The sequence below is a fragment of the Pseudochaenichthys georgianus genome, chromosome 14 (assembly GCF_902827115.2).
Source record: "Pseudochaenichthys georgianus chromosome 14, fPseGeo1.2, whole genome shotgun sequence".
NCBI classification, from domain to species: Eukaryota; Metazoa; Chordata; class Actinopteri; order Perciformes; family Channichthyidae; genus Pseudochaenichthys; species Pseudochaenichthys georgianus.
Window position 1 is genome coordinate 6,105,179 of NC_047516.1, and position 25,623 is coordinate 6,130,801.

General features: G+C 40.6%; 1 protein-coding gene across 1 annotated transcript in view; it reads left to right on the plus strand.

The window, feature by feature from the left end:
- The window catches only part of wwc1 (WW and C2 domain containing 1), a 77,425-nt gene that overhangs the window by 15,086 nt on the left and 36,716 nt on the right, over positions 1 to 25,623 (plus strand). Inside the window, 6 exon segments of the mRNA XM_034098497.2 lie at positions 7,600 to 7,709; positions 9,030 to 9,233; positions 9,829 to 9,905; positions 12,818 to 12,897; positions 18,232 to 18,361; positions 25,292 to 25,429. Coding sequence (XP_033954388.1) covers positions 7,600 to 7,709; positions 9,030 to 9,233; positions 9,829 to 9,905; positions 12,818 to 12,897; positions 18,232 to 18,361; positions 25,292 to 25,429 — 739 coding nt within the window.

The window sequence follows — 25,623 nt, forward strand, 5'->3', positions numbered from 1 at the left end:
TGTACAAGGAGAAGAGGAGGGGACCAAGAACAGAGCCCTGAGGGACCCCTGTAGTCAAAATCATTTCCCTTTAGCGCAATACCGCTTCAGTTGCGCCACTTATGTGACAGACAAGAAGAGTATGTGACAGACAAGAATAGTCAACTCTAATGTCTAACACGTAATGTGGAGAAAGAGATATCCTGTATGGGTTGATTGTGCGTTGATCTGTTGGTAATGCCTCTGGGTTCCGGTGGGCATGTAAACAAATGCATAATGCTGCGCTATACTTTGCAGCCTCACCCAGTTGCATAGCGACGCTATTGTTTAGGTGTCTTTTAATAAGCAGGTAGTCATATCATTAGCTAGAACTAGCTGGATCTGATCGATATGGACATAAACGCGAGTGAAGTCTAATCTGACGGGAGAGAGAGAGATTAGCTGTTGCTGACGAGTCGACACGCAGCTCTGCATGATCACATGCAGCGGTGAGCGGAACAAAACACACACTTCAGGTTAGAATATCACACGTAGCTATTATAATTACCTCTCAAACTACCTAAACTAGTTATAGATATGTTTAGTTTTACTCAGGGTTCGTACGGGTGCTTGAAATCCTTGAAAATGCTTGACATTTGACGTGGTGTTTTCAAGGTTGGGAAAGTGCTTGAATTTTGGGAATGGTGCTTGAAATTGAGATAAAGTGCTTGAAAATGTAAATGCTTTACCTTTACAATAAATTGCTCCCTGACTGAATAGTTCGCTTTTTAGATTAAAAGAAAATAATTGCTTCGCTTCTACATAAAACAGCTCCGCTGCGGCCTCCCGCGCTATGCGCGCGACCTGCAAGTGTTTGTGTTACGTGTGACCTGGGCATTCTGATGAGAGTGATAGATGACTGTGTGCCAGGAGGTTGCAGTTTCAACGAGCGTTGGCTAGCAGAAGACAAATACAAGCCATGGCTAAGACGAGGGTCAAGCCCACGAGTAGCCTCCTGCAAAGTTTGCAACAAATAACGATGGGAGAGTCTGCGCTGACGAGCCACATGAAAGGTACGCCGTAGTACAGCATTTTAGATTAGGCTAACGTTGCATGTTATGTTTGTTTAAGCTAACGTTAGCGAGCTGAATAGCGAACTCGATGAGGGATAATAATAATTGCAGGAGGGGACAATCATTTCAGAGGAGCGTACCTATGTTATGTGCGTTACAGTCGCCATCCTGTGGTGTTCAGAGGATGAAGCACTCACGGCATTTCGTGTTATAGTCACGAAATATAATCTATTGATTCGACACAGTGCGATTTTGAAAGCAATGTATTTCTACTGGTAGGCCTAGTATGTTTCGTGCCTAAACCAAATGTGACTTGATCTATCGAAATTAGTCACATTGACCCGAAGACACATTTTCGTTTGTATTTCTGGTCTGGGGGAAGCTCGCGAGTGTGTTTGTGTATTTTTGCGTTTGTGTACCGGGGAAACACTTACAAGAAACACCGGCTGTTGTTTTGCTTGCTGTGATGTTACATTAGTCCGTTCTCCTCTTGTAATTATGCCGAAGCTTCAAAGTTGTATTTATCATCTGAATTTGCCGAAACAAGTTTAATATTCTGAAAGCCAATACTTTGTTTATTTGAAAACAGATGAAAACAAACTGTCTTGTATATAAAATTGAAGTATTATACAAGTAAAACTACATTTTGCTTTAATCCCATGTAATTATAGAATGAACACAGTCTTCCTTTGAAGATTTATAAGACGGGTGTCTTGAGTAGTCAAAATTATCTACAAATAATTGTACACATTTGTAAATATTATTTTCCACTTGTTACCATTGTGAGTCTATTTTTATGCAGCTCTGCGTGATTTTGTGGCTACAATTCAGACTAATATGCTACCAGAGGTGGAATAAGTACTCAGATATTGTACTTGAGTACAAGTACAAGTTCTCAGATCTTGTAGTGAAATTATAAGTACTCAGATCTTGTACTCTGTCACAGTAAAAGTCCTCCATTCAAATTGTTCCTCAAGTAAAAGTAGAAAAGTATTCTCATCAAAATATAGTTAAAGACAGTAAAAGTAGTCATTGTGCAGATTGGTCCCTTTCAGAATAATATATATGATATATTTTATAAAGATTGATCATTAAAGTGTTCTCAAACCTGGTAAAGGTGCAGCTAGTTTGAATGGCTTTGTATACTGCAGGGTAGCTTGTGGATTTACTCCAGGTGGAACTAAAGTCTGATTTAACACTTGGTTATATTTCACATCATTCATCCAGATCTGTAAAGTAACTAAAGGTATTAAATACATGTAGTGGAGCAAAAGTACACGATTTACTTCTGACTTATGTTTACTGCCAACCTAAAAGTACCTCAAAAATAGTAATCAATAATGTATTGAAAAGTTATTTGGCTGATTGTTTTATATTGGCTCAGACAGGTTATATGGGAGGCCCAGTCTACGTACAGGTCACTAATTTTGAAATATTAAACTTAGTTTTCTTTTCTTTAATTTTTCATCCTCGTGTAGAATGCTATCACGAAACACACATGTGGTTGTTTATAGCATAAAGAACATCTGATTTAATGTGCGGTAGGGAAATAATCATTTGAGTATGTGTATATAAATATGTAATTTACAACAGCTGTAAGATGCTTGAAAAGCTGGAAAATGCACCTTGAAAATGCTTGAAAATTGCTTGAATTTGACTTTGGAAAAGGTGTAAGAATCCTGTTTACTGTCGGGTCACTCATTACTGGATCCGCGAGCTGCATGATACTGGCATAATAGATTGCCTGATCGGGCAACCAGCAGGTGAGGCTTCATTGCCCGAGCTAAATGCCAGATGGCCCCGGGCCATCGGGCAGTCGTTAATGTCGAGCCCTGGGGTAAGAACCTCACTTGGAGAGAGAGGGGAAAAGGAGGTCAGTGTGTGGGTGAAAGGAGGGTCTGGTGACCCAGCGGTGAGTAGAGGTGAGTCAGAAAAAGAAGAGCGAATATCATCAACCTTTTTTTCAAAGTGGTTAACAAAGTCGCTTGACAGAAGGGAGGAGGGGGCTTTGTGGGGTTCAAGGAGGGAGGAGAAGATAGAAAATAGTTTTTTGGAATAGGAAGATTGGATCTTATCTTGAAAGAAAGTGCTTTTTGCCTGAGAGATTGAAGCAGAAAAAGAGGAGATGAGAGCCTGATAGGTTAGGAGGTCGTCATGGTGTTTGGATTTCCACCGTTTCCGCTCTGCTGCCCTAAGGATGGTTCTATTAGCACGCAGTGCGTCATTTAGCCAGGGAGCAGGAGGGGACTGACGAGCCTGCCGAGATGTGAGAGGACAGAGAGAGTCCAGAGAGGATGAGAGAGTAGAGAGGAGAGTTTATGCAGCAGAGTTTGGAAGCAGCAATTGGAACGAGTCAGAGGAAGGGAGGGCTGAGAGCACCGATGAGGCAAGGGTAGAGGGGGAGAGGGAACGAAGGTTGCGGCGGACAAGTGCAGAATGAGAAGAGATTAGTTTGTTATGTTTGGAAAGGGGTAGAGAGAATGAAATGAAGAAGTGATCCAAGGTGTGGAGCGGGTTTACAGAGAGGTTAGAAGTAGTGCAGTTAAAAGAGATGTTAGTTCAGATATCTTCCCTGTCTGGAGGTTGAAGTCTCCGAGAAGTACAGCGGGAGGACCAGTTTCAGGGATGTGTGAGAGGAGATTATCTAATTCATCCAAGAAGTCCCCCAAGGCGTCTGGTGGACGGTAGAGAACAACAATGGTTAATTGTATCGGATGGGTTACTGTGACGGCATGGAATTCAAAGGTGGAAGGAGCGAAGTTCGGTAGCTTGAAGAGGGAAAAGCTCCATTTGGGAGAGAGCAGGAGACCAGTGCCACCTCCTCTGCCAGTGGGTCTGGGTGTATGGGAGAAGGAATATGCTGTGGAGAGAGCTGCTGGGGTGGATGGAGTAATCCAGGTCTCAGTGAGAGCAAGGAAATCCAGAGATTAGTACATTAGCTACAGTGTAGATATGGCAATGAAACACTTAGGTCACAGGCCTACTTCAGATAGAAGTGTTTGTCCATATTTCTCCCACACTTTAACCACTAAAGCAGTGAAGCATGTTAAAGGACTACTAGTTTCTGTTGAGTGACTGACGGGGAAATGGAGGCTGGTCCTCCTCTCCTCAGAGAGCAGTGACAGAGTGCTGAGTTTAGGTCAGCGACTCCCCTCGGCTCGCCATTAGATGACAGGATTAAGCGGGTGAGAGGAAAGAGGAATCAAATAATGGGATGTGGAGAGCCAGCCAGCCAGCCGGCTTTTTTGGGGGGGGATCAGCGGTTGGCAGAAGCCTCCCTGTCTTCCTGAGCTAAATTTAGAGCGGAGCTGAGGGGGTCTTCTCCAGGCCCCTTCCATTATTCATCAGCTGAAAAAGGACCCAGTTCAGTTTCTGCTCGGGGTTTGTTTGTATAGCTGTCACGAAACACAAGAGGCAGCAGAGGAGAAAAGCCAGAGAGAAGAGCTTTCTACTCTCGTCATGAAATCAATGTGGTTTGTTTATGTGATGTTACAGAAACATGTTGGACAACACTTAGGAACATAATATAAGGTGGACTTTTATGGACCCTGTGGGGACATTCAGGAGTTTAAGCAGCAACAGAGTGAGAGCAAAAGTACAGTACAGGTTCACACAAGATGAATACAACTAAAGATACAATTAAAACTATATACAGGTAAATAAAGAATTTAATTAAATGAATATACATATCTGAGTCCGGGTTGTTAACTATATTTACATGTATGTGTGCAGGTCAAAGTTATTGTGCAAAAGGTGCAGATTTAATGTACAATACGTGTTCTTTTTGTGTGTGTTACCTGGAATGGTGCATCCTTTTGCTTTTTTGTATAACATCTATAAAGTTAAAGTAATTTACACTTGACATTAAGGATATTTATTGTTTCAAATTGATGAGACTGTTGTATATCATCCAGCCTACAAACACATGTAAGAAAGACTCTTCAAATGCTAGAATATACAAATATAATGTTTTGCACCCGTTGCAACGAAATACACCTCAACGTTTAGTGGGCAACTTTATCCTTGTTTTGAGAGTTTAGTTTTCACATCTTTTTTCTTTTCCCCTGTTGGTGGAGCATTGACCTCTGTAAACAAAGAAAAGACTGCTTCTTCTCAATCTATATTTAATTTTTCCTTTAAACACTATCTTAGGTTTATATATCAGGGTGTCCGCGGGGTCTTAAAAAGTATTAAAAGTTGATAAATCAAATTAGCGAAAATAAAGGCTATTAAACGGCATTTTCCAAGGTCTTACATGTTGTAGCTTGTTTTCAGTATATAAATTGTCCAAAGAGGTTGTATTCTAAAGTTTGCCTGAATGTAATCATTGCGTAATAATAATAATAATAATAATTTCAATTTATATAGCGCCTTTCACGCGTAGGTGTGTAGTGTGATTCTGTGTAGTTTATTGATGGCATCCCGTTGGGTTTGACGTCATCTGAACAGGACATCGCACGCTCACTGCTTGATAGCGCGCGAAGGCCCGTTTACGCCGGTTGTTAAACAACATCGTTATGGGGAAATGCAAGTTTGCGTACAAATGGTTGGAAGATAAGGAGGAAGGACAATCCATAATGTATATAGTAGGGATGTAACGATACCAAAAACTCACGGTACGATAATATCGCGATACAAAGTCCACGGTACGGTATTTATCGCGATATTGAAATGTATTTATTTAAATTTATTTTTTTACTTGAATTTGTTTTCTTATAAAATAATAAATCTGATTTGTACAGCATTTTAGTAGGATAGTAGTATTTTAAAGTGTCAACAATATAATAATCAGACCCTGCAATAGAATAAATCAAGCTTCACTTTAGTTTTTCAAGTAACTCAACTCTCACTCACTCACTCAGCGTCATCAAGGTTATCTTTTAGGAATATGAGCATGTCCACATTTCCAGGTAGAAGCTGGGATGTTTGGGCGTTTACAATATCCCCTGCTGTGGAAAAAACTCTCTTGCTTGGTGATGTTGCTGGGACAGAGAGATATGCTTTGGCCATGGGTGACAGCAGCGGGTAAAACTGTGCATTGTCTCTCCACCACTTCAAAAACAATACAGTGTTTGCCAAGAAGGTGAGGCTTATTGACAGGGCGAGATATAAATATACTGTTGGTACTTGTCTATGTCTCTAGGTGTGTACATGTAGCCCTGTAAATACGATGTCCTTTATTGTTATCTGTTGTTTTATGTTCATGATGTAACCTACTTGCTGCCATGTTGGACAGGTCTCCCTTGAAAAAGAGATTGATGATCTCAATGGGACCATCTGGTTGAATAAAGGTTTAATTTTTTTTTTTAAATAAAGTAAAATCGCGGTATATTTTGTCAGTCTCACGACGGTATCGAGACATTTATTTACCGCGATATTCGATATATCGTTACATCCCTAGTATATAGTCAATGTGAGGTAAAGTGTGTCGCCAATGTAACCGGTTAAAACTTGAAGTGGCGATGAGGTCTTAAAATGTATGAAAAGGGTCTTTTAAAAGGTATTAAAGTTGACTTGAGGATTCCTTCATATACCCTGATAAATGGAGCTGATTAAAAGCCTTCTAAATATGGGACTCAAGGATTTAATCTTGATGATATCAGCCCTGATGAATAATAGTACCAGTAGAAGTAAAAATATTTTAACAAAGTTTTTGGTTACACTTTAGAAAGTAAGGAAGGTCATACTCGAGAGACTACGTTGTAATCTATTCCCATCGATACATGGCGATTGTCACTTGTTGCAGTATAGATTGAGCAACAACAGGTGGGATTACACCCGCTGGCTCTCAGCCTCAGTTATGTGGAAGCGTGTAAGAGGGGTTGAATTGATCATCCCAGCTGCAGTGCACTCTGGGTAAGGCCGCTGTAAGGCCGAGGGTTGCCCCAGAAACCTCCAGGCGATGCGTCAGCGCTGCTTGTGGAATGCCACGGGCCCGTTTCCTCCTATTGTGACCAGCTACAGAAAGCCCCCCCTCCCTTTCTCCTTCTCCCCCCTCTGAGGTGAATAGAGGACTTCAGTGAAACTCCAGACTACCCACCCCCTACACACACACACGCACACACACACACACACACACACACACACACACACACACACACACACACACACACACACACACACACACACACACACACACACACACACACACACACACACACACACACACACACACACACACACACACACACACACACACACACACACACTACCTCCTCCTGAAACTGCTTTTATTAAGCCAGGATGAATCCATGTTTTAGTTTTTCAACAATGATTCCCAGAAACTATTCCACTTCTTAGTTTTAACACAAAAGCACACATATTATAAAAAGATCAAACAATCCTGTAAAAAATCAAATACTTTTTGTCATGTTCTGTTCTTTTTTCTTCCATTCCCACCTATGTTCTAGAATAATACTATATATTATTTGACATGTTTTCATGTATGCATACAATGTGATGCCTATGTGGCTGCATATTGTGATTTTACATGTGAACTCTGTTCTGATGTTTGTTGATCACAGTGGATTCTGTTTCTGAGTCTTTCTTCTTATTGGTTTTTCTCCAGGCATACGAAGCCTCTGACGTTTGCTGACTGTATTGGCGATGAGCTGCCGGTGGGATGGGAGGAGGCGTACGACCCCGCCGTCGGACCGTACTATGTCGACCACAACACCAGTGAGTTTACTCTGATGTGTTCCTTTCACATGTTATCTTTCAATTTTTACTCGTTTCTGTTTCTTATCCCCTATCCTCTTTTTTCCCTCCTGACTATCTTCACCTGACTAACTGTATGTTTTATTGTTGCCTATTATAGCCACGTTCACACTGTGGTACTTTTCCCACAAAGGTTCATAACTAAGTACAGATCGCGTTCACACCAGAATAAGTCCCTGGGGGTGGATTAGGCAAATGAAGCCACCGACGTCACTTCTTCTTCTTCTGCTTTGGGTTTACTGGCAGGCCGCAACCCACTTCACGGCGTATACTGCCGCCCAAAGTCCCCGGCCGGAAGTCCCCGGAGTTGGGGACTGGGGACCTTCCGGGGACCTTCCGAGTAAATCGCCAGAACGCCGACACCTCCTCATCTCCACCGCTCCCATGTTTTATTTTGTGTTGCCATAAGTGAGTCTCTCTGCGTTTCTGCGCTGGGCTAATGCTAATGCTAATAATGCTAATGCGAGGATAATAAAATGGCGGCTTCACAAAACTTTTGGGGAGTTTTACGGGGCGTGGTTTGCAATCCGCCCAGCCAATCAGGAATATAGCATTTTTCTCAAAAAAGAGCCCCTCGAAAGTCCCTGCTCTCTAGCAGGGACTTTCGAGGGGGTAAAAAGGTTCGCATGAACTACTTTTAGTACCGGCTCTTTTTGGTGTCAACGCGACCATGAACTAAGTTCGCATGAACCTTTGTGGGAAAAGTACCGCAGTGTGAACGCGGCTAATGTGCCAAAACTGTAAAGGGGACTTAAGAACCATCCAATATAAGCAGTCTTAAGTTATTCTTCTCATAAACTGGAAACAATGTTTCCCACGTATCTAAGATACATGGATTTGAAAACTTTAAAAAAGATCATTACATTATAATAATTTCTCACCAGTCCAATAAGTGTACCTTTCCTACAGTTATTTAATGGGTTAAATTGCTATTTGGATACAGCAGTTCTATTAATCAGGTGTCTTGTCAGTATCCAAAAGGATATTTTCAAATCTTATAAATAAATGTTTGGCATTAAACTTTACATGTAAGTAAAGTAATCAGTCTTATCTCTGCTTGACTGAGCCGTATTTGATGGCTTTTTTAAATGCTTGCCAACACATATTTAGACTCCATCATTCATATATAAACAATACCATAAAGCTGAACATCATATTTTCGATATAAATCATTAAAACCAACAAGCAGGTTTTTGTGGTTTTTGCTCATATCCTACAAGACTTAACTCCTCTTCCTCCTCCACTCATGGTCTTCCCTCTCTCCCCCCTCTCTCCCTGCAGAGAGCACCCAGCTGGAGGACCCGCGGGCTCAGTGGCAGCGCGAGCAGGAGTTCATGCTGCGGGACTACCTGGCCGTGGCCCGCGACGCGCTCAGCGCCCAGAAGGAGATCTACCAGGTGAAGGAGCAGCGGCTCCGCCTGGCGCAGCAGGAGTACCGGCAGCTCCACGACGCCTGGAAGGACAAGTCCACGTCCCAGACCAGCTGTGAGTCCTGCAGATCCCTTTGTTCCACATGTAGGCACCTTTTGGAAGTCCAACAGAAAGGGATTTAACAGCACAGTAGGTGTTCCTGACAGCTAAGCAAATGGTATCCTCTAAAAAAGCTATGGATGTCCCTTCCAAAAAAACAGTCTTAGTCTTAGGTATCTAAATGATGAACTGCAATTTTGGGCTGTTTACAAAGAAAAACCTGCCTCGACACTGCTGACCTTTTGGGATAAAGAAGAAAAGAGAAGATGAGGAGGGTAGAAAGGTTTCATTTGGCATCAGTGTTGCTTTCTTTGCTGTTTTCTGAAATCACAAACATAGTATTCACATTCAGAGAGGTTGATTGTTTACTTTTAATGATGAGGTTCTTGTCAAAATAAATCCTCACGATTGTCATGAGATTTCTTCAGAAGAAAACACACTTTCCCAGAGTGACTTTAGTGAATGGTTACGTGTCTCTTGCTCAGAGGTTCCTCCTGTCAACGTTCCCTGGTTCAAAACTAAATCAGCCGTGAAATAAATATTTGAAAGAAGGTTGTCGGGCCTCCCTAACACTTCTCTTTTTCCTATTTTTTCCTTTTATTACCTGCAGTGAATTCCAGATCGTCTTCGTCCAGCAAGTACGACCCGGACATCCTAAAAGCAGAAATATCCACAGCCAAAAGTCGGGTAAGAGCCTCTGCTTCCTGTGTCGGCCTCGTCTGACTGATGCCTGATCTACACAAAACACATGTTTCTTATTAGGCCTCAAATTGTTTTAACATCATCAAATCTCTTGTTTTCTGAAAGTCCAACATATAATTTATTATCCAGTTGTTTCTGATACAAATTATTTCAGCACTGTCTTGTCAGTTTCCTCAGTTAAAATATAATGAAATGTTCTTAGTCTTCTCTGAAAGTAAGCTGACTATCTTTAGGTTCCTGACTTTGGGCTGGACACTATGATGGGCATTTATTACTTCCTGCCATTAATTGACAAAACATTAAGTGAGAAAATAAATATGGGTAGATTTGCTCCTCGAGATAACTCTTAACAATGTCATACATCAGACAGTGTTTCAGTAAAAGTTCTCATTTATGATATACTCATATGTGTGGTTACAGATGAATGATATTAGTAGTGAGCAGGAGGATACTTAGGCACTCACTCTCCACTCTGAGTTGAAGTTTACTAATCCTGGCTGTGGATCAAATATGCAGAGGAGTTACCTCCCTAAAGGCCCTGTCACACTGTCCCGAAATTGACACCCGATGGACACACGAATATGGAATTGTGAATTTCGCACGACGATGGCCCCGAACCACACACGAAGGCAACATTTACATTACATTTAAGACGTACAACTGCAATGAAAGTACCAAAAACAATTATGTTACAGTACTATGATACTGTACTGATATCTTCAGACTTTGTTCTTTACTTTCTCCGTCTTTATATGTAGAAAATATTACGTTTTCTCCGTAATGTTGTTTCCATAACAACAACAATTTCCTGTCAACTGTCCTTCAAAATAATATATTATATCCTTTTTAGTTTCACAGAACACAAATTAGGTTATTTACATAATATATTTACATGATTTTGTTGTGCAATAAAACAACCAGATGGACACACGATAAAGGAAATGTTTAAATTCGGCTGTGATCGTAGCAACATCGGGCCGTTCGTGAGGGCATCTTAAGCCATCGTATGACCGCCGGCGGAGTTTCTCAGGCTCCGGCAGCAACTTCGTGAGCGGAGGCAAAATCTTTGGCATGCCAACAAATTGCCGAAGGACCTTGCGAAGGTTCATTTTCATGTTGAATTTGTGTGTCCATTTTGCCCTTCGTAAGGCCATCGTGAGGGCATCTTGTTATCCTCGGTGCCATCGGGCATTCGCCCCGATCAGAGTGAGGGCGAATGCACCGATGATAACACGAAGATGACACGATTTGACAAGATGCCCTCACGAGTGCCTTACGAAGTTGCCGCTCACGAAGTTGCTGCCGGAGCCTGAGAAACTCCACCGGCGGTCATACGATGGCTTACATGCCCTCACGAATGGCCCGGTGTTGCTACGATCACAGCCGAATTTGAACATTTCCTTTATCGTGTGTCCATCGGGTGTCAATTTCGGGACAGTGTGACAGGGCCTTTACCACATGACCGCAACTCGCTCTTGCTACGTGACTGTGATACAATGCATTCCACTGGCTCGTGTTTAATTGTATTTTCATTAACCTCATATCTTTAAATGCAAGTCATAGCACAGTTCTTAATGCTATGAAGTTTGAAAAGTCTGTGGATATTTCAGACCAATTATGAATATTTCAAGCATTGTGTGCATTTGAGTACCTCTCCTGTGTCATTGGGCTCCATTGTTGCACTCTTACATCGTATTTATTCAGAATCAGAAACAGATTTATTGCCAATTATATGAACACATACGAGGAATGTGCCTCGGTGTTTATGCAAAAACACAGCTTAAGAAGATGCATTCAAAGGGATTTTACAGAACTATTATAAGTTAACGTAACAATATTGAAAAATATTTGCATAAAATATAAATATACCAAGAAACGACCTACAGTATATTACGACAAAATACTCTCATATGTGCAGTATTGGTACATAAAGTGGAAAGCTGTGCAGATATTAAAAGAGGTAGCTTTGTGTACAAATGCACAAATTATTCAGAGGGTTGTGCAAGACTGGCGCTATTAAAATGAACAAGATATTGTTTGTAGCGTGTTCAATCCCACATACACCTTCTTTTTGCTCCAGGTTCTCACTAAAGCACCAAATGTGTATTATTTAAAGCCTGAAATGAGTCCCCAGCTCTTTTTGGGAATTATTTACATTATTTTAAATAAATGAAACTATATTTGTGAGTCTTGTTAACAAAATAACATGTTCAGTAGGATCCAATGGTGTTGAGTCTGAGCCAGAGTCCTGCTTCGGGTCAGGTGACCCGCAAAAAAAGTGATTCGCCGGTGGTATTTTTTCAAACGCTTTTTTCCGGGTTCGGTTCTGGGTAAAACAAAGATGATGCGGGTCGGGTCGCGGGTGTAATAATAATAATTTAGTTTAATGTTTAAAATCCTCAGACCTCTCCCCCGCGGGACCGCGCATAACCATAACCTCTGCAACGCATCAATCTGCTGCTGAGCGCGCCACATTCAAAATGGCTGAGGTGAAGCTCTCTAGCGGAGAATACAGCATTTTCAATAACACTTCCTCAAGAGCAAAATCTAACGTCTGGGAGGCTTTTGGTTCCTAGATGGAGGAAATAACCAACATCCCACGCTTTTTGAGACAAATATGCAACTGCGTGTGTTAATAATTGCACGTTTTCACTGCTCATATGCGGGTTCGGGTCGGGTTGCGAATCTTGTGCCGACGGGTCGAGTCGGGGAACTAATTGGCAATATGTGCGGGTAGCGGGGCGTGCCGGACTCTGGTCTGAACGCCACAGAGAGGTTAGATACGTTTTTCAAGACTGACACATTGATTGTTTTGGGGTTTTCATGTGATTTTATTGTCAAAAAATAGCTTATTCTTTAAATAATTCCAAAACTAACTGTTGTGTTCTCTGTTTCAGGTGAACAAGCTGAAGCGGGACCTGGCCTGTATGAAGCAGGAGCTTCAGTTCAAAGAACAAGGCTTTGAGACGCTCAAAGAGTAAGTGCTGCATCCTTACGTCCTCACACAGATACTGATGACCTTGATTTCTCGGACAAACTGGTATTTGTTGCCCAGGTGTACTCGTGTATTGCCTCCCTGACCTTGAGTTCTTGCTGAAGGGCACATTGACTGGTATATTTGTTAACAGTCGACACTTTATGCTACCAGCAGACCTCCTCATTTAATTTGACGCGCAATGCAAGACAGTCAGAATATGACCTGAATAGCAAGTGTGTGTGTGACCTTCCCTCTCTGTCTTCACTGATTTACAGTATCTCCATTAAAAATGATCAAAATGAGGTTTAATGCCAAGTACACAAACCAGGCATTTGCTTTGGTGAATAATGGTGCATGACTCAAATTAAACTATTTTAAAAGCTATTTGTCAAGGTGAGTCAAAGTGAGTTAAACATGTGACTCGAGTCCACACCTCTGCCGTCCGTCCACTCCTGAAAAAGTGTGTTAATATTCAAGGGAGCAAAGCATCAACACATGTCCTATCATTTCCTGAACTAATGTTAACGCTGTTCATTCCCAAAAATCAGCTACATTTTGTCTAATAATTTCAGCTACTTTTATTTGACTTTTAAACCGTCACTGTCAGTCATTTTTATAGTTACAGCTATATGTCCACAGCTTCAATGAAAAGTCTATCACATTTATATTTTATCAAATCACCATTAATTAAATATCTGCTCAAATATAAGTCGATTTTCTTAGTCCTCCGACAGTAAACTGACTATCTTTAGGTTTTAGACTGTGGGTTGATCTGCACTTCCTGTCATATGAAGACACAGTTATTCAATGAGATGATAATTATGAGTACAAATGCACCACTTTCTCTGAACCATTACTTTCCTGAGTGCTACCCAGAAATAATTATACCAAAAAATAATTTGCAGTGGTTAGCAAATACCAGAGTGTCGTATGCAAAACGCACTATGACTTTATCGAAGACAACAAACTCAAATTAGAGGACTTGTTGCTTTTGACTTTGGAAATCCACTTTAGTTGGGACTTGATTGCAAAGACTTCAGACTCACTTGGGAAATGCACCAACAACTTTTGGACGTTTCTGAATCGGGTTTTCCCGCTACTCGCTATAATCTGCTCTTCTTAAACATCCCAGCGATGTCTCAACCGAGCTCTTATCTTCCATTTTTCTTATCCTTATCAATGACATAATTACTCCGGCTTCACAGAAATATCTAATTTAATTTCAAGATGAAGGTGTCAAGACTTGCCAAGATGTGTCCCAAGTGAACGGTTCATGTGAATATAGAGAATTGTGTTGAATGGATGAGCGTTACTGCGAAGCGCCAGAGCAGCTGACTCTCTTATCACCCGAGTTATTGCCTCAGCATTATCACACATTCCATCAGATCATTTAACGCACCGATGGAACAACAGCTGCAGAATGTGGATTCAAGAGGAAACACCCCTTTCTATGTGACCTACTTCTACCTTCTGAAGCGAGTTCATCTCAACGTGCAAGGTGTATCAGGAGAATGTGGATCTGATTCACTTGTTCTTCGTGGCACGCTGAAGCGGCTGTGATTTCTGAAATTGAACCTGGTTGGAGAGCAGATCCGCCGGTGTTGAATTGAACAGGAATGTCTGGTCTCGCGCAGCACAGTGAGAGTGTGAGGAGGATTAAAGAGTAGCTGAGGCAGAGCGGTTGGACGGCATTCCCCCGTGACTTTCCTCTCCTGTTTCAGGCGTCAGACGCCACTCGGCAACCAATCGCTGTTTGCAGAAATACGAATAGGCTTAGACTGGAATGCAGCCCAACACTCCTGTGAAGATTTCACAAAATATTGCTGCATAGGAGGGGATTTGCTATGTTTCACATATGTATGAACAGATAAATAATACACTGAATAAGGCATATGGAGTCCCCGGGACTTTAGTGTGCTTTTGGCTGCGTCTGTTTTGATCCGTTTTGGATATTATGTCAAGTTTTTCGGACAAAGAGTTTATAGAATATTTTAAACCAGTTCCCAGCATAGCCTCACGATGACTGTCATTTTATGAGGGCAGAACATGTGTTTGTATTCCACAAGCTCCTTTCTCCAGACTTCCCTGTAATATGTTCCTCTTTTTCTTGTGATTAATTGGATGATTTTATTTTGTATTCAACAACACTTCAAAAACAACTATTAGACGTTGGTACTGGGCTATTTCAGCTGATACCTAGCACTAAGTAACACAACTTCTCCAGTAAGTGATAGCAGCATGTCTTCCTTTTTATACCTACATATAGAATAAAATGCACTTTGTATTATTTTGTCAGCATCCAAACACCACAAGCATTCTTTATGATAATGCAACTTCTAAATGGCCTCCTACCACAGGAGCTACAGCCAACACAGTCTGTGGTGTGGGGAGCGCTGTATGAATACATATTTTAATAGTTTGAACACAAACTGACATGTGTTTGAGTTAAGGATAAAGACTGTAACAGCCTGCGATACACCTACAGTGAATGTTAAGCTTACAGCTGATCAATTCAACATGCTATAATGTAGTTAAACAACATATTATATCCTTTTCAGTTATATAGTTGTTTCTTTGTAGCAATTTATTGTTACTTTTTTATCATAATTATTTTCATTATCATGACGTTACTTTATTTGACTGTAGGTGTGTGCTACAGTTGTGAAAGGGAACTCCAAACGAAGTACTCTTCATATAAAAGAAAGGGGGGAAACGTCTTTGCCATGCTTTACCAATTCGGATCATTTCTCACAAGCAATATAACCTTTAAAACAACTATCAGTTCATCTATCACAGTCTTCAAATGTTAGTCCAACATATTGATGGTATCTTCCTCCAAAATGATAAAAAAGTATTGCTTTTATGTCCATAATCTTTTGGCCTTATGTGCGGTATGCTTTGAGGCATTTAAGTTAACCAGGCTCTTTCTCCTTGGGCAACACATTGGTGTGAAATGAAAAATGTACAGTAACGATTTGGATTGTCCATTTTAAACGTGACTGTTTCAGCTTAGTAACTATTTGTTAAAGGTCCCTCTCTCCCTCTCTCTCTCTCTCTCTCTCTCTCTCTCTCTGGGGTCATTGTGATTTTTGTCGTACATAGGTTGATAACAGCGTTTTCTCTCGGCATAAGTCCATCTTTGAGAAGGACTTAGAGAGGATTACTGGTTCTCTCTGCCTGACACAGACTCTCTCACTTCCTCATTCTCTCTGTACCTTGTTTTCTCCCTCTCCCTCTCTCTCTCTCTCTCTCTCTGAACCTCCCCCCTCTCCCTCTCTGAAGAATGTGGAAGGACCTGTTATTCAGATGCATGCATGACTTGCTGATGAAAGGCTTTACAGAGCTGCTGCCTCTGATGGCTGTTTCCTGTCTGTTCTCCCTGCAGCCAAACACTGGATCTCATGTGTGAACGCTACAAATTGAGCAAACATTTAATCTCCATTTCCCAAATGGTCCTGAGTTATAACGCAGGATCAAAATCAGAATCAGGTTTATTGCAAAGTAGGTTTATAATGTGGCATACATAGTAAGACGAATTGGGTTATAGAACTTTTTGAAAACTATTATAAGATTAAAAAAAACGGAATAAAACATTTTACAAGAAATATCAATTTACAAAAAAATATGTACAAAAGAAAGTTACTTGAAAGTGAATAGCTGTAAACGCTGATTAATCAAAATAACAAAAGTCGGCTTTATGTTTAAACCCATTTTAATGTGGACTTTATTTGGTTATTATTAGTTTTTTATTATTGCCATTATCTGGTTCAGACGGACGAAGGACCAACAGCTACGTTAAGTCATCTCCTGCTTTACATAAAAAATCAGCTCCGCTTCAAAAAAGCTTTACTCATAATTCAGTTATCCTTTTTAACATATTTTTTTAACTTTTCTGTCATTTCAGTGTCTCCTTTTCTACCTGTTGCCTTTAAGACAATGAGCCAATCCCTCTCTTACAACACACTGGGTGTTTCTCAATCGCGAGTAAGGCTGCTCCAGAGCCACTATTTCAAGCATGCTACGTCATCGAGTGCTGCCGAAGTACTGTTGAATACTGTCCAGCATACTTGGAAATCTTCCGAGCCCGGCGTACTTTGTTTGGAGAAATTTCGAGGCTGCGGTCTTAAAATCCCCACAATGCTTTGCGCACGGACCAATTTCCCTAAATCTGTGGCGGAAAATGTAAGGCGGGGCCTCTCATATGACGCACACCTGCACACTTGCTAGCCTGTTCCACTCTTTGTTTTCCGAATGCCAGGAAGGATTCTTGCCTCGCTTCTGACGCAAGACGCTCGGAAGACATGTGCTACCAAGCAAGCGTACTCGCGATTGAGAAACACCCAGTATGTGCACGTCTTGAAAAGTCTCAAAAAGTCTAAACACCCCAAGAGAAAAACCCTTAGATATCGTGTCTCACAAAATCCACTTGTATTAGTTATAAATGTTTTTTTTTTGTCGTGATGCTGACCTTTTGGAGACGTAGAGTATACATTGGCCTTTACACCTCTAAACTAAAACGCGGATGGCTGTGACGGTGCTGCAGGAGGCTGTTCTGTTCTTTTTTGGGACGTTTTTTAATGTAATAATAACAAATAATTGTACTTTTAAATTGTCTGCCTTTGTTTCCCATCATGATCATGAACGTGATCTCGCCTCCTATTTACAATAAACCCTTACACTGAGTATAACAAAGATGCAAGTGCAAGGTCCTGCAGTCTGAGAGCCAGCTAAATGTGCTGCAGTCCCCAGCTGATCAAATGTCTGCTTTTAAAGCTGAGGCTGCAGTGTTCCAATCTCTGGCCCATCAAGGTATTGTGAGTTTACAAAGGAAAAGAATCAGCGCAGGGGATTATTCGGAGAAAACAACCCTCTTGCATATTTTTAATATCTAATCCATTTTTAAAACTTTGCTGATAGTTCTAAGCACAGAATATCTTTGATAACCTCATAATCAGGATACATCGTACAATCATTTCTCAAAGAACAAGTAATAAGCTCAATAGAGAAGCTTGTAAAATATGTAAATAGGTGAGAGAATGAGCAATGCCTCCACCTGCTGTTATTCTTCACTCTGGTCACAGCTTTAGCTTCACACTTAGTGTAACTGTATGCAAATGAGTCAAAGTGTTGCTGTCATGTCTCCACACTCAGCTGACAGTTAACAGTTAAAAGAGCAGCTGATTAAAAGTCATCAGATCTGTGAAAGTAATTCATCCGTCCAGAGCAGCTGACAGTAAATGTGTCGGGACATTTTGACAGGATAATTGGCTGTTGATACTGCTACTTAAATCTATCTAATGCATCATCTCCTGTCTCTCCCCCCCCCCCCCCCAGGATAGACCTGAAGGTGTCCAGCAGCCCGTATGGCTTCAAGCTGCAGGAGGCGCAGAGCATCCTCAGCGAGGTCCGCACCATCCGAGACGCCATCAGCTCTGGGGAGAAGGAGAAACAGGAACTCATGCAGGTAAATAGACACATCCGTAATGAAGGGTGTCACAGTCAAGTACATCTAGAAACATGTGATGATGAGCCCATAACGAGTCAAGCTTTGTCGGGCTCAGCTTAGTAGCACCTGTAATTTGATGTTTAATCTCTAAATGTTCCAAAATCAGATATTCTAAACGTTGTTTGTCAACGTAAACCTGTTTAGCAAATTCACTACCCTGGTGAACCACCTTCTTCGCTTTCTCATCATTTAAATTTGTTTGTGTAACAGACTGAGACAAATGACCTGAAGAATAAACGTCAGTACAAATGGCTTGCTGATGTAAAAGCTTAGCATTGTTTAAAGGTGGCTGAAGGCAGGATGTTGAGTTGATCAGCTCCAGTATCAACTCTTTGATGAACAAAAGGAGAAAGGAAAGAGGAGACAGGAACTCCAGATACTGACATGTGATACAGAGAGCCACGTGGATCATGTCAGGAATCTCAGCCAGACCTCATCACAATGTGCATATTCCCACAAAAGAAAGGAATGTCATATTACTTGCTTACTACAGAGTCGACGTGTTTTTAGGCCTTTTTATAGAAAACTTCATGCTTAAAAAACAACTTTTCGAATAACTGCTACAAGGTCACTTTGCTACTCGCTGTTTTTAACATTACCGTAGTCGACCATGAAAGAAAGTTTATGGTGTTCCTTCGAAAAACAGCTTGTCTTTTATAGGAATAGCCAAGCAAATATGGGGTGTATAAATGAGTCACATTCAATATTCAAAACTTTATTGTCATGTGCACGGTATCTATGACAAACTGAAGTCACAGGCTCCTCCAACAGTGCAACATGAATACATAGGACACAAATAAAACAGATACAATAATGCAAGAGAATGTTTTGAGATGTGCAACAATGTAAATACAAATAATATAGAAATAGTGCAAGAAGTGGATGGATGGATTAGGGAATGGTGATATGAAAAATATTGAATATCCCAATGTGTTTTACCAATTATCTCTATCAAACTAGCGACGATATTAAACATACATTCCTCAAATAATCTTTAGCAACATGGATTTAATGACCAATCGTGTAAGGGCAAATATCAGCAAAGGTACATTTAGACATAGCTTTTTATTTGACTAGGAAAAAATTACGATATCCAAAATCTATGGCGATATCTGGTGTCATAACATTTATCAATATAATTCCCTGCCATAAAACTCATAGGCTGTAATGTGGAAAGTAGCAGAATTGAATGGCTCTGACTGAATAACTTCCAGATGCTCTGTGCCTTGAGGTGCAGTGTAACACTCATCTTCAAACGCTGTGGCGGGCAGTGGTTTGTGAAGAAGAGGATGAATAGGAAATGAAGGTGGAGTACGAGGCGAGGAGACGAGGCCTTGAGACGACCCTCAGGAGAGTCTTAATGTTAAAACACTTCACATTATATTGCTGTGAGAAAAGGGCCACATGCAGTAAAACAGATGTAGCTAAGGCTGCTTCAGAGCTTCCTGTCGGCTTCACTCGGGAGAAGAAGCGTTGTGTTTGTGGGGATCAGTTTCAGTGTTTTCTCCAAAGTGAAAACTATTTAGCCGACGGCAGCAACATTTATCAACGCTGAGGTTTCATTTTGTTCGCTGCTCATGTGGTTTAAACTATGAGTGGGTATTCGATAAGATGGAACTTTATTTATCCCCTTGGGGAAATTCAGATAGATGGATTGATAATTTATTCATCCTAATTTTTGGAAATAGTTTGGTCACAGCAGTATGTTGACAGCCGTTTAACAAGAAAAAGAAAAAAACGTCTTTAAAAATAGAATAAAATACACATATTTACACTATAGAAAATACATATTCAGAAGAGTATTTACACACTATAAAATATACAGAATAAATTGGAATACTAATCTACTAATGGGACAGAATCATATAAGGATAGTCTACTTTATACAGATTTTTAATTCAAAATCAAATGTATCCTGTGAGTTATTGGCTACAATATGTGAGGACAGTTTGTGCAGCTTGTTCATTATTATAGAAAGGGAGAACCAAAACTATTTAATTATTTGAGGGTGAATTAGTATTTATTTTTTTGTCAGTTCTGGTATTTCAGGTGGCACTTTAGTCAGACACCACCAGTTTGAGTTTGGAAACAATTATGCAACGTATGGTTGCACCTACATATCTTCTTTATTGTCATATTTCTATGTTTTGTGTTTTCAGTTAATCATTTTGTCTATAAAATATCAAAAGAAGTTGCAATTATTTCTTATTTTAAAGCCCAATGTGCATCTTTAAATGCCTCGCTTTGACTGACAATATATCCAAAACCAAAATAGGGTTTCAGCTGATTTCCATTGATATAAAAGAGAAAAGCAGCAAATCCTTCTTTGCAAAACTGTGAAGTTCTGCTGCATGGTGACTTTAAGTTCAAGGTCCAATATGCTTTATTTGCATGAATGGAAATCGTCTATCCTCCTCTTCACTGCTCTCTGCGACAAACAAAAGGTGTTTTCCATTAACTTATATAACTCCAAACCCTCCTTTGCTTCTCTACTGTGCTTTATCGTGTGTGACAGCATCGCAGTGCAGTGTTTACTCCGTATTTCCACCATGACTGCAGACTCTATTAAAATGAAATGACTGCAGGTGTAAGGGGAGCGGAGACTTCACTAAACTAAACTTGTTGTAAAAATCTGATGTGTGGCTCTCATGCAGAAAATGGCAAACCACCCCTAATTGGTTCTTGGTTGCTAATACACCGTTGTTCATCATTTTAATGCCTCGAGGATACATTTTTGATATCTGTCTTGAAAACATTTGTGATGTGTTTGAATAGGAAAGATGTTTGTTCATGCTCCAGGCAAAACACGCCTGCATATTAAAGGGTAGAACATTTCAAATGTCTATAAATCTTAGTTTTAAGCATTTCCGACTTACATTTTAGACTTTAGACTGAAATGAAAACTCCCAGTGGTGACAATTATCCATCAGCCGCATATACATATACATATATATTTATATTTGAGTGTTGTATGTTTTGTAATAATGGACCAAGAGTCTCTTTAGATGATGATGATGATGATGATGATACATTCTTAAAGATTGCAAATATCAGGTTTTTTCAGGCTATCCTGTTTGCAGTCGTTTGGCTCATATTTATTTAAAGGTAGAGTGAGGAAAATGTGTTCAAGAAAACATAGTCTGCCTCCCATCTCTCCCCCTTCCTCCCCCTCGCCATCTGCAGCCGACAGTTCTGTGTGTGTGTGTGTGTGTGTGTGTGTGTGTGTGTGTGTGTGTGTGTGTGTGTGTGTGTGTGTGTGTGTGTGTGTGTGTGTGTGTGTGTGTGTGTGTGTGTGTGTGTGTGTGTGTGTGTGTGTGTGTGTGTGTGTGTGTGTGTGTGTGTGTGTGTGTGTGTGTGTGTGTGTGTGTGTGTGTGTGTGTGTGTGTGTGTGTGTGTGTGTGTGTGTGTGTGTGTGTGTGTGTGTGTGTGTGTGTGTGTGTGTGTGTGTGTGTGTGTGACAAAAGAGAGATGGAGAGATCTGTATTCCTGCTAACAGGCCTCACTGACAGCTTCACTTTAAACTGAGCCGATACAATTCGTCAAAACAGTGATTTGTCAATCAAATTTGACGATCTATTCATTGTCTCTCAATTTTCAAGCACAAATACCAAAGCTCTCAATGTTGGGAATGTGCAGCTGTCCTGTGTCTCAGGTGATAATAATCTGTATATTTTTGGTTTTCTAGTGTAGGAATATATTGTTTGATATGTACATATATATCTACTTGCTGCAGAAAACGAGGAGAATCGGTTATATTAAAAGGATGTGGATCCACTTTGTCTGGCACATGGAAAGTGATGCAAATGTTTGAAATGGGGGAAAAAAATCTAGCAACTGCTCAATTAAAATAAAACTGCATCTGCTGTTTTTTCCCAGAGCCCTTAGAGAAAAGGTAGATGATTTCTGTGTAATGAAATCTTTCAAATACAAATGTAAACACTTATCTCTGGTTGCCACTCGGGTCTGTATAACAGCCATGTAGAGCTTTGTATTTCAACTAACATGCTGTTAAGACATTATCTAAATACTTAAACACTCCCACGATCAAAAAGGTGGTAATGTTATTTTCACGCCCCCTTTGAAAAGCAAAGATAAGGTGCGTTCCAGAGCAGGCTTCAGAAGCAGCCGCCGAGCCGAGTATATAAGATATTCATCACGGCTGTAAAAGATGAAAGTATGACTGCGGCAGCGTCTCTGCTGCTGCTCCACAAACACACCGGGAACATGCAGCGAATATTTTAATAAGGTAGGACACTGGTTAATAATATTGTAGCGTGTTCAAGTAACCAAGGGATGTAGTAGTTATCAAATAAGTATAAGATGTGCACAGTTATGATACGTTTTACAGTTATGTAATGCACTGTTGTTGGGGGGAGAGACCGCCCCTTCCATATGAGTTTGTGTGTACGGCGGGCATGGAAAAGTCATACTCAGTGCGGTGAGCGCTGGCTTTATTGTTACTGTATCGTAGCACCCCACGCAATAGTTGGGACTGTGTACTGACGTCAGTAAAAAAGGTTTTCCCCCCCAAGTGCAAATGTCAAACTCCGCCTATGGTGCATTGCAGTTTTTCTTAGGGTCACAAACACTAAACTCACAACTTAAAATGAAAGCGTTTAGTTTATTTAATAAAACAGCACATGTTCAATCTGAAAATTGACAGTAGATATAGATTAGTTGCAATTTGGTGCTATATATATATTTTATATATATATATAAAAACTATTTTTCTTTTAAACAGCTTTAATTTCAGCACCCCTCCAAGACAATGGTAGGGGAAACACTGCACAGGAGGTTGATTTTAACGCTATTTACAGCTGTCATTTCGCCGATGCTCTTTGCCCTGAGCAGCTCTCACTGAATGCCTCTGTACAGTTAGCAGGACAAACGTCACTTTGTAGTTCAAGGTTGATTCCTAGAAGCTTCAATTCCTAGAGGATCAAACGAGAGATTAGAGTGCAAAGGACAAAATGTTCAGAAACAATGAGACATCTAAGGTGTCATAATATAGTTTGATGCCCTAATCCCACTGCATTCAATAACTCACTTCATATCTTAATTATATATAATCTTGGTTTCATTATACTCGAATTGCAAAAATAATCGTTTATATAAACTTTTATCAAAATCGCAATATGGACTATCCAAATCATATTAAACGCAATATTTGTCAAAGGCTAAATACGGGAATGTACTGTATCTCAATAAGACTACACATATGTTTGGTTATTTTGTCAAACCAAAATCACATTGATGATTTTAAAATATTTGCCATTGAGATATTGTTTAAAAAAAAAGATAATTTCCTAGTGTCCTGAAACATATCGCAATTGCAATATCATTTGGTATAATCACATGTTTCCATCGTGTGCAGCCCCTCTGAAAGCAATACTATATTGTTACTTTATATCAGCGTTTCTCAAAGTGTGGGGCGCGCCCCACTGGTGGGGCGCAGGGATGTGATAGGTGGGTCGCAAACGGACGCGATGAATGGGAGAAATATTATTATTATTTTTTAAATACATTTTTTGGACCTCAGGCCAGAATCGAACCTGGGTCCTCGCGGGCGGTAGTGGACTGTTACAGCCGGAGACTCGCAACAGTGGTGGACTTTCACAGCGCTGCTGCGCCGGACCCGCCAGGTGTTTGCGGATGCGGTACCGGCGCTGTGAAAGTCCACATCCCACCGATGGCAGCAGCCCACCAACGGCAGCAGCCCACCGGGAAAAGTCCCAAATCTCCCGATGGCCAATCCGAGCCTGCTCACAGACACACAACTGAAACCAAAATCATTTCCAGACATATGTAAAAATCTGTCATACACACATGTGAAACACACACACACACACTCACACACACAAACACACACACTCACACACACAAACAGCTTTGCAGTCGGGAAGAAAAGCAATGTGGAGCGGCACCTCACCACTTCATAAGGAGTTTAACCATGACACTTTTCGAAATCCCGTTTGTGTCCCCCCACTTTACAAATAGGCCTATGTTTATTATTATTTTTTAACGCAAGCCGTCATGGCCACGGAGAAGCACACAGCCTCTGTGAGCGAGAGAGACAGAGAGAGAGCGAGAGAGCACACCTTTATCTATTTAATATAGGACAGTAAAAAGAGTGATTAGTAAAATATGCATAAATAAAAAGAAAGAATGCTAACTAGGTAACATAAGATAAGAATAAACACGTTTAAATGATTTGTTATTATTGTTAGTGTTATTCTAAAGATGTTTGGATTATTGAAAAGTATACAGCTCCCTTTCATAGAGTGTTGAGAGATGTATCCATAAATTCATTTTGTGCTCAAAGTGTACCAGATTGAGACATTTCACTTCAACATTTAAAAAAATATCTATAAAAATATATATATAGAGGAGGTGAGGTCCACCCCCAAATAAAGCAGGTTTAAATAATTAAATTGCATACATGTTATTTTAGTAAACACTGAAAACGGGTCCCACAGACCCAAACAGCACACAAAGGTTAAAGGTAAGCATATAATAATGTTTAAATGTGCTAAATATATACACTGCAAAAAACAAAAAAAAGAGGAGTAAAAGTAGCTCACGACTTGTTTTTTAAGTAGCTCTCATCCTAAAAAAGGTTGGAGACCCCTGTATATAGAAAGACACATTTGACAGTTTTAAGCTTGGCCTACCATTTTATTGGAGCGATGAGGAACAGGTGGGGCTAGAAAAAGTTTGAGAACCACTGCTTTATATAACTCTTCTCTGTCCTTAATCACTTCCTGTTCCACTCCTTGTCTCCTATTCCTTGTGTAGTTTCTCACCCCGCTGTGCCAGTTTCTCCTTCCTTCTGATCCTTGCTCCATGTAATCTGCAGCAGCTCTTGTTTTATCTCTTGTGTTGCCGTAGAAACTGGCGGTGCTGAAGGACAGTTTCCAGCTGGACTCGGGCTCTCAGCAGGAGCTGTGGGGCAGCAGTCCCTCGCTCGCTAACTCCGAGCTGCGGCTGTACTCCGACGCCGGCTCGCAGACCGACATCCCCGCTGAGGTGAGTCCCAGGGAGGATGTCAGTTTTATTTGGTTTTTTAAACATGTGTTTTTATGATTTTTTTTTTTTACATTCATCACATTACACAAACACAACCGAATATTCCCCAACATTAGACATATGGCAGATTACAAAATAATTCTAAAATAAAAAGTGTGCAGTTACTAGAAATCAGAAGTACAGACCAAGAATAT